Source organism: Orbicella franksi, chromosome 10 (genome assembly GCF_964199315.1).
Source record: "Orbicella franksi chromosome 10, jaOrbFran1.1, whole genome shotgun sequence".
Lineage (NCBI taxonomy): Eukaryota > Metazoa > Cnidaria > Anthozoa > Scleractinia > Merulinidae > Orbicella > Orbicella franksi.
This window is the reverse complement of record NC_138154.1, coordinates 21932345-21950678: the sequence shown is the minus strand read 5'-3', so window position 1 is coordinate 21950678 and position 18334 is coordinate 21932345. Positions and strand designations below refer to the sequence as shown.

At 37.6% G+C, this 18334-nt stretch overlaps 2 protein-coding genes across 2 annotated transcripts in view; one reads left to right on the top strand and one right to left on the bottom strand.

Moving 5' to 3' along the window:
* The window catches only part of LOC145500197 (nck-associated protein 1 homolog), a 29767-nt gene extending 18813 nt beyond the window's left edge, over positions 1–10954 (bottom strand). The window contains exons 1-11 of the mRNA XM_081479715.1: positions 10182–10954; positions 8350–8451; positions 7770–7865; positions 6927–6983; positions 5020–5162; positions 4304–4394; positions 3037–3102; positions 1845–1916; positions 1152–1200; positions 442–595; positions 301–357 (exon numbers count right to left, since the gene is read on the bottom strand). Of these exons, the coding sequence (XP_081335841.1) occupies positions 301–357; positions 442–595; positions 1152–1200; positions 1845–1916; positions 3037–3102; positions 4304–4394; positions 5020–5162; positions 6927–6983; positions 7770–7865; positions 8350–8451; positions 10182–10286 (992 nt within the window). The 5' untranslated portion in view covers positions 10287–10954. The remainder of the gene's footprint in view (positions 1–300; positions 358–441; positions 596–1151; positions 1201–1844; positions 1917–3036; positions 3103–4303; positions 4395–5019; positions 5163–6926; positions 6984–7769; positions 7866–8349; positions 8452–10181) is intronic.
* Positions 10955–12448: 1494 nt separating this feature from the next.
* LOC145499785 (QRFP-like peptide receptor) lies at positions 12449–14180 on the top strand. Its single transcript, XM_081479312.1, has one exon. It carries the CDS (start codon positions 12538–12540, stop codon positions 13666–13668), a length of 1131 nt encoding a protein of 376 aa, XP_081335438.1. The 5' UTR covers positions 12449–12537; the 3' UTR covers positions 13669–14180.
* Positions 14181–18334: the final 4154 nt, after the last annotated feature.

Sequence of the window (18334 nt, the reverse complement as noted above, 5' to 3'; positions counted from 1 at the left end):
TTAGAGTGTCTCAAATTTTGAGGCACTGACAGAGTTTTTCGAGGAATTAGCACATGAACAAAATTTCTGCAATTTACTGCATGCTCTTAGCTAATAAGAAAAGAGGTACATGCGCTGATTGAAGTGGTACTAGGTATCATGGAATACTACTGTACATAAATGTAGTTTTTTTAATCTCAAAAGGGAAATGAAGAAAATTAAAGTGACAGAAATCCAAGAGAAATGAGTTTTGATTGCACGACTAATTATTGTTATTGTGGGTTCTCAGAAATCAAGATTGAATTTATTTCCTGATACTACCTTGTTGCTATTGCCTGTGTAGCAGCATCTTGAATATCTTTTACCCGCTTGTTGTATCTAGCAAAAAAAATGTTCAGTGCAAATTAAAATACTCATTTAGAATGAAACTTTTCCAAATAATGCAATGCATCTCTCACATACCCTTTCATTCCATCAAGTAAATTCTGGAATTCCTTATGAAACATGATGATTTCATCCCGGAACAAAGTGATACAGTAGCCGTCCTGTAGCGCAACCTTCCACATGTCTGTCACGCCAGGCATGGCAAGTTGCTGATGGCAGAGTGTGTATCCAACTATGGTGCCAACAGAAGAAAATTGCAAGTAAACACAAAGCTATACATACATTCATGCAATACATTGAAACCTTACAGTATTTCAGTCAGAGGAAGTAACTGGCGTTGGTTTTGGCAAATGCTTACTAAAACTGACTGAAGTACAGTTGTACATGTTTGTAAAGGGATTTCATATTTCCTTGCCAAATCAGAACCAGTATAACCAAGTGACTGGCTGCTGGCTTAACTTGCAATCATTATTAAAAGGTACTCATCGATTTTATCAGAATTCTCTGTGGAAAAGATCAGCCACTGGGTTATAGAGAAGTCCTCTTAATAATGGTTAGTTAACTTACAAAAGACGTAGGGAGAAAAGTCTGTGACTTCACTTAAAACAGGTTTCACTGTATATGAAAGCAATAATAGACTGAAAGTCAAGGTTCCACTGACTTTTACAGTTGGTCTGGGGTATTATCCCACATAACTTATCAGTGAATGTTTAGAAATCTCCAGCTCTGGGTCACTGTTTGACAGGTCAAGCAGCCCAGGCCACAAAACCAAGTAGTTGAGGACTTACACAATATCCACTTCTGAACTGTTTCCAGTGATAAGTACTCTACTGGAGGCTGCGAAATGAAAATAATCAAAACAATGATGCATGTATTTTAACTGTCATTACTTTCATGGCACTTTTCTTCACAGTGCACTAAAATATTACATGCACATACAACGTTCATTTGCAAAGTAATGAAGGTCTTTCAAACTCTGCTGGAATCGAATTTCTATTGTCCAAAAACAAAATAACTCCAAATTATAAAAAAAAATAAACATACATGTACCAAAAACCTGTTAGACCTTCTTTGCCTGATTTCATTAATTTGATGGTAAAAATGTGATAGCAACACTACGTGCAGGGCAGTTCCTTCTCTGTTTCCCGTCCCTAAATTGTATAGTTTTTTACATTATTTTCCAATGATGTAGAAGCGCTAAAAAAGACTATTCAGTTTGCAAAAAAAAAACAAAAAACAAAAAACAAAAAACATCTACTGAATTTCAAAGAGAAGTTTACATGCTTTTGTTAACTAAATGATACCTTGCTTACCATTATTCACACGTTAAAAATTAAGGGTTTGAATCAAATTCCGTTCCAGATTTTTACACTGTCTGACTCCCAATGTATGGGCAGAAGGCAGTGCTCTACCAATATTAAACAAGTTATGTACAATACTGTAGATTTAGTGAGGACAAACTCTTACGACAGAGTCCTTACCACATCACTGGTTACCGGATTCAACATCTGCAATGGTGCACTGATAATACTGACAATCTGTGACTGGCGCCACTGCAAAGAGACAATGAAGAGGAAATGTATGTGATAGTTAAGTATAACCTTTGCTTCATTTACATGTGTAGTATGAATTTTCATAAATTGTCAAAAATTCAAATAACAATAAAACTGGTCCATTGTTGCCGTCGACATAATCTTCATCAATATCATTGTCGTCAATACAGGTGATTGTGCTATTACCGGTATATTATAATGATTATTGATTTCTTTTCATATCTAATGGCACATCGAGTGAAAAAGGGTCCTTCCAGACAACATCAACCATACACTCAGTTTAGTTACATGTAGTATTTATTAAAACTGATTCAGTTAACCTATTAAAACATAAATTCTCCAAGAATTCTTATTATTAGTAATCACAGGAAGATAGGATTATTGACAATAATTTATTCAATTGATGATCAAACATTGAGCTGCAATTATATATGTAAATGCAACTAGCATATTAGCCATATGTGTCTAGATGTCTAAAGGGCATGCATCCACTCTTTAGAGTAAAGCGTGACACCAAAAATACTAAAATTCCTGGTGCATAGTCTAGGCATAACAAAGGTTTTTCAAAGGGGAAGGGGGGTCACACTGTGTCAAGGTGAAGGTACTCGCCAGATTGTCATGTCGTTTTATGCCACCGGTTGTAGGTTGTTTACTTACAAAAGGCTTACAAAAAAGGGGGTTACTGGCACCCCAGGACCCCCCTAGCTACGCCCCCGCAGTCCTCAGATAACCAATTTTCAAATCCTCATCAAATATTTGTTTATGTACACATGCATTTTAGTCCCCAGAGGCCGCGCTCCTTTTGATCAACACCAAGAATTGTGACCTCTGGCTGGTTCCAGCACCAGGAGTCCGCGTTTCACAGGCTTCCCGTCACTCTGCACATGCTCAGAGTCACGTCTGACAAATCTGATTGGTTCCAGTCTCATTCTATTGTGTTTGCAAAGCAAATCAGAACCGAAATCTCACTGGACTGTCCAGAGGTTGTGATTCTTGGTGCTGACCAAAAGGAGCTTGGCCTCTGGGGACGAGAATGGTACATGTATGGCTGTACATAGCCTCAAAAAGGAGAAACAAAATGTTGGTCACCGCTACAAACCATGCAATGTTTATAGTTCACCTGTTCACCAGTGGAGTTTCTTCTGATATATATTTCATGAACTGAATGAAGTGCAGTTGACACTCTCTGAAAGAAAAACATTGTCAGTGTAAAAACAAAATTCATGGCTACATTGCCTAACAATTTAGGTTGTACATTCATTGTGGATCAATCTGGAGAAAAAAATAAGTGGGAGAGCCTTGGAAAGCAATCATCTGGGAGTCAATTGCATTCCAGAATACTTGGATCTGAATGAATGCAGCTCCAGAAATAACAATATAATTTTCATTTCATGGGAGATAGGAATTCTTTATTAGCCCAACATTGCAGACAAAGCAATCATGAATAATTTGACCTTGACAATGTCAAGATCATTGACCGCTGTTCCCAATGGTCAAAAAGATTATTTTTGTAAGCGTGGCACTCAATTCGTGAACTGAATGCCATTAATGAACACATTTACATCCCTGACATTTACAAGGCCCTTGGCAATCCCAAGTGACATTTCCACAGCTCTTTTAAAGCACTCATTTGCATTCGTAAGCCATTTATGCGGAAAATGGTTATAGTATTTTAACTTCCACACAAAAAACTTCCGCACAAAAAGATTTTTAGTCAGTGACAACAAATTTTAATTCTTATTTTTATCATGCCTGACTACAACTATGGTATTTTTAAATAATTTTCATTCTTAAGTAGTTGTTATGAACCATGAAGGTAACAAATACTGATCTAACTACCACGTGAATCAAGCTTTTTAGAAGATAAAATTGACTTCTAATAAGCATTAATTAGTTCTTTGAACATTTCAGGCATGGCACAGGCAATGTTCTTAGCAAATCCTACAAGAAGACTATTCACACTTTTTCCAATAGGCCACTTCTGAGTTACCTTGTCCCTCTGTTTCGGAACGAGTCCTCATACAAAACCTTTCACAAATAAGAAAATGGATTTGATATGCATGAAAGTGAGTATGTGGGCGGAACAGATTTTTTTCATATGAATGGTTTTGCTTGAAGACTCATTTTGACACAGAGGCGAAAGGCAACTCAGAAATGGCCTATAACGTCAATTTAATCCATATTCAGCAATGGTAGAAGCACTCCAGCCATTATCATGGTGACTTTAAATTGCCGCAATGGGTTTCTTTGCAATAGATCCCTAAAATGGTTAAAGACCAGATTCCAACATTACAATTTTATTGTCTCTATGACTGAACACCAAGCACTAATTACATGTACATATATGAAAACTAACTGTCACATCATGTGCATAGAAATAACCTGACCTGTTGATGTGGAACAAATTGCTCAGCGATTTTTTTCAGTGGATTTTCGTAATCAACGATCATAGAACCCAGCCTTGGGAATGAGTCTTCACTAAAGAAAACAAAATGAGAAACTATGAAAAACAAAGAATTCACGAGTAGTTGAAAAGATCCAACATACAGGTTACAATGAAAGAAAAAATTGATACAAAATATTTTAAAATTATAGTAACGAATACAGTTGATAATTTCTAATACTGTGGAATTCTAAACAAAATAAGCCCTATAGCAATGTCTCCTACATGTATTTAACAATTATTCCATGGGTGCACGTTGAATATGAGATGATAGATGGCCAACGAGGTGAGTGGTGCTGAGTTGGCTATAATTTTTTGATATTCAAAGAGCATGAGTGGAATAATTGGTTTATTAAAAATGCCCACAACATATAGAAAACTATAATAAAATATTAAGAATAAAAATGACCAAAAAATCATGCGTACACCTACATGTACACCACTATTGTAGAGCATGGTATAATATTGCTCGTATACCATGATGGCTTAGCCAATGAAAACTCTTGAATTGCATTATCCAATGATCCAGTTTTTAATAATACTAATACAGGTGTACATGTATATATATACTGTACACATGCAGTGCAAGAACTTTGAAACAACAAAAAGAAGTCAAGTTAACACAAAAAGAGCACAATTTATTTCGAACAGGATCCCTACCCTCTGCCATTTTTCATCTCAAAAGCATGATTAAACAGGCCAAGGACAGCTTTACGATCATCTACTCGCGCTACCAACATCATGAGTGAGGCATACGTGACAATCAGATCCAAATAGGCCTTTGTCAAGTCATAGTTTAAAGTCTATAATATGAAAAGAGGAAGATAACATTAACTTAATCATTAATAATTATTAATAGCTCCACTGTCAAATGGTTTTCCTGACTACAGTCATGTACTGACAATACATGTACATGTAATTAAGTGGGATTGGGTATTTAAAGTGGTACTATGATGAAAATCGCATCTTACCTATCGCAGCCATTTTAAAACATAAACAAGTAGCCTGTGTGAGAAGAAAAATGCTGTTTACTATATTCAAATATCTCTTTTCATTCCAGAGATATTCAAGTTTTTAAAATATGCAAATTAGCCCAGTGATGACATCATACACTTAACCAAATTTTGATCAAATATGACGAAAAAAGATATCTCAGCCAATTTGTATCAGAAATGTTTGATTCTTTGCAGTAAGATTCTACTAAATGTGCTCCACAATATGAGCGTGACAGTTTGGTTACCATGGCAACATACTGGGTTCCAGACCTCCCCAATATTAAAGGCATTTCTAGCCACCTTTGGCATTCCATTTAGATATTTGCAAATGGTGCCTCATATGCTCAATCCAGCAAACATAAATATGTTAGCTCAAGTTTGTGGCCTTGTTTAATGTCTTGCGAGTTGAAAATCACTAACATATTGAAATCAAAGTGAAAGTGAAGAATGATCATCCAGTAAATTTTCCAATTTAAGCAATTGGAAGGAAGAAGCCTGAAAAAAAATCAGGGCTGCAACGGGATTTGAACCCGTGACCTCCACGATACCGGTGTGATGCTCTACCAACTGAGCTATGAAGCGACACATGGGAGTGAGGCCAATTAATTGAGTTCATATCTTCCCATGGGGAGCGAAGTGATATGAAGTTTATATGAAATAATTCATATATGAACTGCGGTTGTAGATGAAAGTGAAGAATGTATTATGAACATCGCAGTAAATTTTCCAATTTATAAGCAATTGGAAAGAAGAAGCCTGAAAAAATCAGGGCTTCAACGGGATTTGAACCAGTGACCTCCACGATACCGGTGCGATGCTCTACCAACTGAGCTATGAAGCCACACATTGGGAGCGAGGCCAATTAATTGAGTTCATATCTTCCTGTGAGGAGTGAAATGACGTGAAATTTATATGAAATAATTCATATATGAAGGGCGGTTGTAGATGAAAGTGAAGAATGATCATCACAGTAAATTTTCCAATTTAAGCAGTTGGAAAGAAGCCTGAAAAAAGTCAAGTGGGTGGGGACTGGAAAAGAGTGAGTTGCCATGGGAACAGAAGTTTTTTTGAAGCCGTAAGTGTGTTTTCTGTAGAACTATTAGCCTACCAAGTTTCAATGGTCTGCGCTGCAAATTGACCAAGATAGCTGTATAGCTCTACTTGATATAAAATTGGGTTAAGTGCATGAAGTCATCAGTTACCTCATTTGCATATTTTATACATTTTCCAAACTTACATATCTCCGTATCTAATGCAGATATTTGCAAATGGTTAATGGCCTTTTTATTCTTTCATGGAATTCTATGAGATACACCTAAAAAATCAAGGGGGGAAAATTTGATCATAGTACCACTTTAAAGCTACTGCTGTAATCAAAATCAGGCGTGAAGTTGGCAACAAAAAGTTAAGTACCTAGTATTTGAACTTCTTAGTTAGCAGATAAAGTAGGGCCACAAAGAAAAGTCTGAAGATGCGCTATAACACAGTGACTTCAAATTTCCTCCAAGATTAACCAAGAGAACTTATTTTGCACCTTGTTTTAATACAATGGTATAACAACCAAAGACTTACAACGTCAAAATGTACAAAACTGGCATCAATCTCTGTCAGAAGTTCACTGGTGTTATCCTATAGGGGAGAGAACAATAAAAATAATTGAGTGAATATTGAATACATGTATTTGTGTGAGCATTTTCCTACATTTCCCATTTTCCTATTTTTTCTCTGGTAAACAGACAATGTAAGTTATGTCTGCCTTTGAGCATGTACGTGTAGCAGGTCATCAGGCCCACCCTTATCTCCAGTTTTAGTAGAATGAAGTGACTGGGAGTATTTCTACTGCACCTGGACTGGATGCTAGTCCATCGCAGGATTACATTGCCCCAATGCCCCAATCCCGCACTAAATTATTTTGCTGGTACCTCATTTATACACCTGAGTAGGGCAATTAAAATTTAGTAGAGGGTTGGCTATCTTGGTTAACAGCAGCAAAAGAGAGATCTTAGCCAGAGCTTGAACCAAGACCTCTTGCTACAGAATCCAGCACAATAACAATGAGGCAACCATGTATTCCACCAGTGCCTATGGCACTAACTCTAGACTGCTGGCAATCTGTTTTTCTCTTGAAATTCAGCAGGGATAACGAGACGTTTTCGCCTAAAGGGGATTGGAACAAGACATGGGCATGGCATGCATGCCCGTTGCTGGGCTGACAGAGTGTTTGAAAATATAAAGAGACTGCTGCTGGGTTTTTCTTGTCTCACCCCAACCCTCACATTTCCAAATGCTCTTTTGCGTGCGTGATCGGTAAACAACTGTCTATGCAGGGCTTTTTACTGCGACCTAACAGAAGCCCTGTCTAAGTGACCCTAGGAGAAAAGACATTCAAGCTCAGTGCTAGCAGTCAGCACTTACTCTGAATTCCATCACATCCACAAATGTATAATAGTAGTTAGAGAGCCCCTTGATAACTTCATTCTGGATGCTGTGAACTGGTTGAACCTGGACACTCTAAAGGATTTACATATGAACCAAAAAAAAAATTAAAAAAATTAAACACTACAGGAAAATGAATAAATAAATATATCATCATGTTGAAGTATTCTAAATATGTCAATGTCTTATGGACCGAAAGTTCTCTAGGGTACTACAGTTGAAGTGTGAAAGCAATTTGATGTGTGTAAATTTCGCTAGAATGTTACTTTTGAAACAATAACAATGTTCAACTTTCTTTGTACTCATACATGTAATTTTTTACCTCTGTGTCAAAACAAGTCTTCACCATGAATTCATATGAAAATCTGTTCCTCCCACATAAAAAATAACCTGGTTAACTAAAGGTTTGGTCAGCCCCCCAAAAACAGGCTTATCACTTCTGTCACTATTCTCTGCAAATTTTCCAGCTGGAATGAACTATTCCATATGATAACTTTCAACAGAGTTCTCTCGACGTTTTTTAGAGTTTTCCATTGGAAATATGCTTTGGCTAAGTTACCTTTGTGTCTGTAACTGGAAATTTCTTCACTATAGCCTTAATGGCAGGATCCAGGGCTTTATCTGTTAAAAATCCTGGTCTGGACTTGGAGTCGGAACATGCCTGTAAACAAAGAAATTGCATCAGAAATATTTATATTAAAGAGGTTGTGTCCTTGGTGATTTATCATGTTTTTTTAAAAATTATTAGTACAGCCAGGATCTTACTGTAAATTTACTGTATTATCTTGCAATTGCAGAAAAAACAGCATTAGAGGTCAAAACACAGAAACATTGAGTTGAAAGAGAAAATAATGACTTAATGGATTCTAAGCAGTAATCCACTTCAACTGTATCCTTGTAATCCTGTGTCTTTTCCCAGAAATCCTTGTTCTATTTTGCCCCATAGAATCTTCTTACCCGATTTAACTGTACTGAAAATTTGGCGGCATTTGCAATATAATATGGAAAACATAAGTAAATTTTCAATTACTGTATCACCTGGGACACTGCCCCTTTTTAGCTCGTGTTTTGTATTTCGCAAAGTTCTAAATACTTTTCTAATAGTACACGAACAGTCTACAATGCAAATTTCCATGGGTGTCCAAGAGGTGTCCACCTATCGGAAGTTGAGTGACAGTTGGGGTGGGGGGGAGATAAAATCGAAGCAGTTTCACCTGTAAATATACATAATCTAGTGTCCTAACAATTGGCAGTGTACAATGGTCAGAATATGAAAATAGAGGTCTTAATTATACTGCATCATGTCACACTTCTATGAGTTAATGTTTACGACAGCTTATGAGAGGTACATGGAAGAAGGCTCTCCCATAACAAGAGTTTCAAAACCAAATTCCCAATCTGAACAATACTGAAAACACTCTATGAAATGTGGCAAGAAGGTAAGGGAATCACAACATTAAACTTGGGGCTTACAGTGCAACATAAGTTAAGGACATTTGCGTGCAAAATTTTTCAACATTGATTTTTTTCTGAGACTTTTACCACTGTGAGATGACGAGTTAGTTATGTCAGAAATGTGCAAAAATGGGGGACACCAACTTCTGTTTCTGGAGAGAAAAATAGGGTTCACCGAACGTCCAAGATCATTAAATCCAGGCAAAGCTATAGCAATGGCCATCTGCCATATCATTGGTCATTTTATTACTTAGCGCGCGTGCTCATGCATGACGTGGCGTGTGAATTTGCTTGCGCAGTAAAGATGCGCAGAAACAATTGGCTTGAAAGTCCTGACGTTAAATTCAGCTTACATTACTTCTTAATTAAAACAATTTTTTAATGTCCAATTTCTCGTGTGCTGATTGGCTCATTTTTATCATCAATAAGAATACAGACAGATAAACCATTAATTTATGCAAGCTTTCAAGTTCAACTTTCAGCTGTCAAACTGTAAATTTTTAACCAATGAGATTTTATGGACTTTTGTAAGATGCCAATCAAAAAGCAAGAAAAGCTATTGACAATGTTCGCGTCAATTTGAATAAAATTCACTTATCGTTGTTTACAGCATCTTTTCCCCTTTTTTGTGTGTCTGTCCTCTTATTGATGATAAATTTTGTCATAACATTGTCAAAGTTTACTGCAGAACCACTTTGACAATGTTATGACGCAATTAATCATAAACAGGAGGACAGACGCATTAAAAACTGACGTCAATTTGTTAAATCTAAGCTAGATAACATCTGTTGCAACTTGCTTGCACTTTCCTATTGTAGCCTGACATAGGGGGAATCCTCTCTTAGTCAGTTTGGTGGTTTAAGGCAGCCTTTAATCTGAGTCCCCAAGTTACGTCAACCTGAGAATTAAATAACTGTAGCTTACTCAGTCACTTACTTTTTTGATGTTGTAAATTCGAGTTAGCATTCCAATCCCTCGATCGTTCAAGATCGTGAGTTTCTCGGCCAGTCTCTGCTCCGTTACAGATACACCCCGGTCCATATTTCACTTTGTTGCCAATCTTACCTTCTTTCACCACTATTCGAAGTACTCTTGCTCGGAATTAACCATTGACAATCTGTTTTCAGAACGCGTTTTTTAACGAAACTACAGGAATGTTTATGACAGGGAGGGAGGAGGAAGGAAACAGACCAACATTTGAGCCCGCTACACCCATGCGGCTGTTCAGCTCGCTCAAGCAAGTCAAGTATGTCATTTATGTTATTGTCACGAACAGTCTAATCTTGCCCATAGGACGTTTAGTCAAGATCGAAAAAAAGAGACGGTGTCGAATAGGAACACTATTTTTGAAACAGGGATTCTTTTACTTTGAATATTTTTTAGATTGGGTTGACTGCTTAGTGAACATAGAATCGCGTCTAGACAATCATGATAAACCACGATAAACGTGTGTTTAAATCAGTCAGTTCTATCACGGCGTATCAGTCGTCAAAAGGGTGAAAGGTAGTAATGAGGTACTCCGGTTTTTCTCCCTCCACAAAAACCAACATCTCCAAATTCCAATTCGACCAGGATAGAGGACCTGTATGAAAACTAGCTAAGGCTGACGTGGCTTCCTCTCCAAATATTGTGGTTTATCTTAACTCTATGCCAACAAAGAAACTCCTTTCTATTATTGAAGTTTTAATTAAGTTCAAGGACTTGAAGTAAGAGATCATTTTCCCTTGTCGCCACTTATAAGCCCTGGGCTTGTACAACTTCGCAAGGGTTTTCAGATGGGCGTATAAACGGAGAGACTTATATCTGAGGGGGTTTTTAACCGTAATAAACAAAACCGTTTCGAAATGAGCTATAGCTGCGTTGATCGAAATAGGTTTTTCAGTTATTGGTTTTTAATAAAGCTTCAAAACTTCATAATAAAATGAACTCAAACAAGGAAAGCTACAGGAGGGCTTATATCCGGGGGACTTAAAACCGGATGCAATTTTTTTTGTTGTTTTTAGATATATGGGCCTAGAACCGGGGAGAGGGGCTTTTAACAACAGGAGGCCGAAATAATAGATTTGGCCATTGAAATTTCGCGTTCCACCTGCCGTAAATTTATCGAATGAGCAAACATGCTGAGCCTTCGCGATTGGAGAACTTGCCGACATGTGGTATTATTAATTTCCCAATTTGCATTCGTATTAAAGAAATAAATCAGCGACGGGTTTCCTAGGTAAACTGTAGACCTTCAAGGACCGATTTTGTTCAATATATAATTATATATATATTTTTACGCCAAATTCAAGATTTCTACTTGATCTGAATTTGTCTAAAAGACTTTTTTCAAAAACTAAAGGGCGGACAAATTGTGCACCAAAAAGTGACTCTTAAAAACAAGTCAACGATCTGCCAAATGTGTTAAGTTAACCACTTGTATTATTTTCGCGGCAACATTATCCGCAGACTCGTATTTCGCTTCTTTTGTTTATCCCTTGCTTCTTTCAATTTCTCACGTGCGCACAGATGATCTTCGCTTTTGTTGATTGTTTTAGTCTCTTAGGCGATAGACTAAGCGATTTTGCACGGTTCTCGCGTTCCCAAATTCGAACGCAATCGAAAATCGCAAGCAAATGATTCGTCGCTGCCTTCTTCTGGCACACGAATTTAATCGCTGATATCTGACATGGTAGTCTCTTCAGACGCTCTTTTCCTCTGCTTCCAAGAAGGTTTTTCCATATCCTGTCACTGATTTCTATTTTTTTTTAATTCAAATGCAAATTGGAAAACTAATTATATTTGCTTTTAATATAAATGTTTAGAAAAAAAGATCTCCCAAAAATACGCGCGCTGATTGGCTAAATATCGTGTTTCCATAACTCGATTGAGACACACGACTAGCACAGGCTATTGACATGATGATGGCGCGAGCAAAGAGCATTTATATTTTGATATTTTGATGATCAAAGTAGGCAAGCTTGCTTTCTTCTTTTCGTTGCGGTGTTTTCTAAACGAAATAGAAAACAGGTACTCCGTGTTTCTTTAGAGTTATGGAAACACTCGTGAAAGTTTGGAAGAACTCGAAAAAGTAGAGGAAACACTCGCCTGTCAGCTCGTGTTACCACAGCATTTCTCGTTCTCCCAAACTTCCACTCGAGAGAAACCAGGGACATGATCTCTATTTCTTAATTGCAACAAGGGATTGAAATTCATTTCCGATTAATTGCGACTGACAAGTACATCAGGTCAAAAAAAGGGTGTTCTGCTAAAGCGCTAGTAACGACAATACTTGAAAGTTAAGGAGTAGACCATGGCATTGAGAAACAACACCACAATCCCAGTAGCTGCCAACGAAACTGCACTGGGACAACCGAACTTGCCATGCGGTCGCCAGGTTCTTCACTCGACTGCAGAGAGAATGTCCTTCATTTTCCTGTATTGTGTTAATTTGATGGGCAGTTTCTTCGGAAACATCTTCATAGTCATCATCGTCTACAAGCATCGAGATTTACGAAAAACAATTAACTATTTCATCGTCAACATGGCTGTGTCAGATCTGATTTTCCCTCTGATTGTAATCCCTGTCAATATCATTGGATTGGCCACCGAGTCATGGCATTGGCGCGTCAGTGGAATATTAGGATCCATTTTTTGCAAGTTGTTTCATTTCTCGAGCGCTGTGACCCTCCATGTTTCTACTCAAAGCTTGGTGTGGATAGCAACTGATAGATTTGTCGCTGTCGTTTTCCCGATAAAACTTGGTCTTATTTCACCGAAGACTCGCACAACAGCCATCGTTTCTACCTGGATTTTTGCAGGCTTGTTTAATTCACCATCGCTAATAATTGCGGATGTCGTTGTACACGACAATAAAAACGCGTTTTGCAATAACACTGGCGACAACCTGAATGTTTCGGCGGCAATTTCGTTTACACAATTTGCTTTGCTTTTTATCGCTACGTTAATTGTAATAACCGTTTTGTACACTGCAATAGCAATCGCTTTAAAAAGGCAGAATAGAGCTCTCACTGACAACGCACAAAATCTACAAAGGCGTTCTGAAAAGAAACGAAGACAAGCAATTCGAATGGCTGTTATCATCATGGCGCTGTTTTATCTTTGCATTATTCCATCGACATTGTTATATTTCGCACCTTACTGGAATTTGTCTTGTGCCTCTCAAAGACTGTTTTTTAGTCTAGCAAGTCTTGCGTTTTCTTTGTCTTCCATGGTCAATCCAATAATTTGTCTGTCGTTTGTTGAAAGTTATCGCCGTGGATTACGAAACGTCCTATGTTCTTGCACGACCATGCCGGATAACATGACTGCGAAACGCGAGCAAGTTACTCCACAAGAGGTGGAAAATCTTTCCGGAGAAAACAGTCGACGAGTCTTGAAGGACACAGAAAACTACAAAGACACATTGAATACAGCTATGTAGAGACATAGTTCTGAGACGACCCTAAAAGTTACCGCCGCGATGGATAAAAATGTTGACATGTCTTCTTGAAGTAATATTTCAAACACGAAATAACATGTTTGACCACATTTCCAAACACCTGTTACAGAACATCTTGCATAAATTTATTACTTTAATTTGAAAGTGTGAAATATCGCTAAATGACGTGTTTGCTGTGATTTTGGTCCTGCGGGAGGGTTCTCTACAAGGTTTTTTGTACGGGGAGTTTCCTCCACCTTGCCCTTTGGTATGCCATTTTTTTTTACGGAAAAGTTGTCCCTTTCGTACATCTTTGATTGAAAAAAGGCGCCCCTTTCACATGTTTTCATAACCGGCTCATATTGTGAATAAATCGCGAAAAAAGGAAATCCGTCTCTTCGAATTATTTTAATTTAAGACCCTTTGAAATAACTAAATGGCAGATTTTCCTACCCTATACCTCAACTTGTGAAATCCCTACCCTTTTATAAACCTGAAACCTGAAAAAGGTAGCCCTTTTCCGAGAATTGTAGTATAATAATAGGGGTTTAACTCAGCATATTTTGCTGACGGATATGTGGAAACTATGATGACTCGACGCTTATTGAGAGGTGGCCGCTTGATAGTTAGAGGTTCGACTGTAGTTAAAAAAAGGTTTGCAGTAGAATGCCGGTACAGCAATGGTTGAGGTTCTTTACATAATTTACCCAACAAAAATCACCTTACTTTTCGTTTTAAAGGGCGTACTTTTTGATGCGTTTTCGCCTACCGTCCACACAACAACGATCGAAAACGTTCATCGTTTTCATTTGAAACTGATAGTTTACATTTGAAAATAGCGCCCCTAGTAGAGACGAGAAAACGAATCCCTATCGTATCAGTGTGGACAGAGAAAACGGAGGCTTTCGAAAACGTTGACTTATTCACATCATTGCGCAAGTGAAAATTAAAGTGGTGTTTTCTCGTAGCATATCAGCTTTTTTTGCGTTTTAGTGAGACGAAGAAAGCGTGCGATCATGGTAGTATGATCGGAGAGCGTTTTCGGCGATAAAGCGTCGTCAGAAACGTATCGTTTCAGGGCTATCGTTTCGAAAACGTCTTTGTGTTATCTTAACTCTATGGGAACAAGGAAATTGGTTTCTGTCATTGAAGTTTTAATTAAATTCAATTGCATTCAATTTGAAGTTTCTTCCTCTCTGTGATGTGAAGAAAAATACGTTTTAGTAAAAAATAAACAAAAAAGTAATAATTAAACTGTTAACCTTAGAACATCTTCCTTCTCCCACTTCAGAAAAAAACTCTTATCATAAGGCATGGCAAAAGAGAATCTAAATAAAATTTATCTTCTGCCGTTCACAGCCACAGAAGAAGTTAAATTGACAATGTTCCAGCACAAAACTATACACAACATTTTAGCCACGAACAGTATATTATACAAAATGAACAAGGTTGCCTCCCCATCGTGCCCTTTCTGTCCCTGTGATAGTCAAAACATTCGTCATTTGTTTATTAGCTGCCCGCAAGCGTGTTCCTTTTGGTATAGGTTCCAAAGTTGGTATTCTACCGTAAGTAACGCGAGTTTACTTCTCTCCGAGCCAGAGGTATTATTTGGAATTACTCGTCCCTGTACTCACCGTTTGACCCTCAACCACCTCATAATGCTAGGCAAATACTTTCTTTATATCAACGCTCTAAATAATACTATGTTCGTTTTCAGCGACTTCATCTCATTAGTGCAGGATAAAATCGAGATAAAAAGTATATTGCTGCCACGTTGAATGGTAAAAGGGAATTTCAACAGAAGTGGAAATTCCTTCTCACCATTTAAGGCGTTTCCCTTGGTAATTTGTTGCGAGGTCTTTTTGTTTAGTTTGTTTGTTGGTTTTTTTTTCTATAATTAAGTTATTACATTGTATTGTAACTCCTTAAGTAACGTAATGTGTTAGTCATAATAAGTAATTTTTTCGTATTATAACATAACTAAAGCCATGCGCGCGCTCTGATTGGTTAATTTAGCGTGTACTATTTGCCCATGGGTGTACGCTGCTGACGTGTGTGCTAGTGTTTACAAAGCAAATCTTTCGACAGACATTGTTTCCAAAGTAATGACCGACGTCCATCTGCCAGAAATGCGACACTGTCTTCACAGTTGTCTGAAGATGAAACTTTATCGAGTTACTAATGTGAAGTCGGTTGTCATGAATGAATTTCCGCGCGCTTGTTTTCTCTTGTCATGTAAGACTACACGAACATTTTTTGTGATGAAGCTCAATAAAAGGACCTCTGTTATTCCAATGTCTCAATGTTATGTTATAAAATAAATGGTAAACGCCATAGCGTGCACTATTGAGTTATGGATGCACTTGGGAGGTTTGCTAAGCACTCAAGAAGCTAGAGTCGCACGAGGCGATAGCCTCGTGCGACTCTTACGCTTTTTTCGTGCTTAGGAACCTCCCGCGTGCATCCATTTAACAAATAGATTCCATGTTGCCGTGCGTCTGTTCAGTAATAGATCACAGATGACGTCAAAATGTGGTAAAAACAAAAAAGTGGCACACGAGGCTGAACTATTACTGAACAGACGCACCGCAACATGGAATCTATTTGTTTTATATAATAACGAAACAAACTACTACAGATAGAGCTTATTTCTTATTCAAAATCTTTCAACATAACTCGAAAACCGCCCTTTGCCCACTTTGACGAACACGAAAAAAGCCATTTGACGTAATCTGTTGTCTATACAAATTGAAGCGATCCCATTGGTTGCTATGCGTAGCAAAGAATTGTAATTGGTCCAGGAAAATCACGGCACTGTCAAACTTGACTCGAGCGTCGCTTCTTGTGGAATGAAAACTTACAGCAAAAGCAGAGTTGAACTGCGAAATCTACAAATCTTAAAGAAAATGCTGGATAAGTCAAGTCAGGTTTTGTCATCAGAGCTGCCCTGTGAGCCGAAAAGCTTGGATGTTGCCTCGAATATTGGAGGAATTGAAAAACTGCGCTCGGAAAACTTGCGGTTGCTGTCAACCTGGAGGCCATTCGATTCGAGGTTTGAATGAAAGGAGCGTTAGTGATGGTGGAAATTTGTGTCCTCTGTGGTTTTTGATTCTCAAATCAGTTTGAAATAGTGTCGGAGACAGCTTTTAGCTGCGATACAGTTGGCCGTGAGCTGTAGTGAGCTATACTTTGCTCGCTGTTGCGCCCTGAAACGGACTGGAACATTCGCATCGGAAAGCAAGGTTATGTCTTTATTCTAACTGATTTTAAGAAGTGATTTTGATGTTTTATTCCAGACAATCACCGTGTCAACAATTATTTTGAGACTGAGAAAAGTTCAGTGTTTTAAATAAATTAATCTCATAAACATTTTGTTTATTGGGTTTGTTAAATTCGAGATAAAGCAATGGTTCTCGGCTTACCAAGACTAACTTTGTGTTTGGTTTAGTCTCGCTCGACTGCCGACTAAGACTGCTCGAGTATTTTTTCTGAGTCATTTTCTAAAAAAGAAACGGCTTTATCTTTCTCCTTCCTGCTAGACTATGCTTCTCGTTCCTGTTCAATGCCTCGACAAGACTTTTTTGTACTTCATCTTTTGCCCAGTCATGTAAAACATTATCTAAATTGTCAAAACTTTCCGCCATTTCAAAACACAGAGGGAAAAACTTTGAAATGATGACGTCAATCGTGCGTCTGTCCTCTAATAGATCATAGGCGAGAACCAATCAAAATGCGAGAATTACTTGGGTTATTATATAAAACTCAATAGTGCACGCTATGGCATTTACCATTCGTTAATTGTAAGTAAGTAAGGCAATGCCAAGTATTGTAAATAGGTTTTTTTTGATGTATTGTAAGTGACGTTTGTAAGACGGTAAAAGCATTAGAAATAATAATAATAATAATAATAATAATAATAATAATGTAGTGTATTGTAAGTAGGTTAGTTACTGTTGTAAGTAGAGTAAGGCAATGCAAGTAATTATGTGTTTAGCAATAAGAAAAAACAACAACAAAAAAAATAGAATAAAATAAAATAATAATAATAATAATAATAATAATAATAATAATTAAACGGTCTCTCTCAAATAATAGACTTGGACTATGGAAATTTCGTATTCCACCTGTCATAAATCTGTCGAATGAGCAAACATGCTTATGAATTCGCAAACATTTGGATTTGCGTTTCATCTGAAGTCATTACCATTGTGCATTTGGTGGACGATCGGTCAGGCAGCCGATTGCTTCACTTTCTGCTCCACCGTGCTTAAGTGACCCAACAAGGTCGAAACAGCTGTCCACGGTTGCAGTTCTTGGCTTTAAATAAACAAAATCAACTTCAGTTTGGCCTCTATCATGTCGTTGTCCCGTTAAGCTTTCTACGTAGTAATCAGTCTTGCTTCATTGTGGTGTTTCTATTTCTGGCTGATCAGATCTTTTACAGATCCTAAGTATACCGGCAGCATTTTCGTTTGCGGTCCCTCGCATCATTGTATTTAATACTTATGAATATATCCGCGATCAGAGAGCAGCTTAACAATGTATTTGCAGAGACATGTAGTATTTGGCGTTTCACCGTCATGAATTCTGTTTAATCTATTGTAAGACCCTGTCGCGGATTACTTTCTTCAATACGAATACAAATTAAAATTAATTACATTGGCTTGTA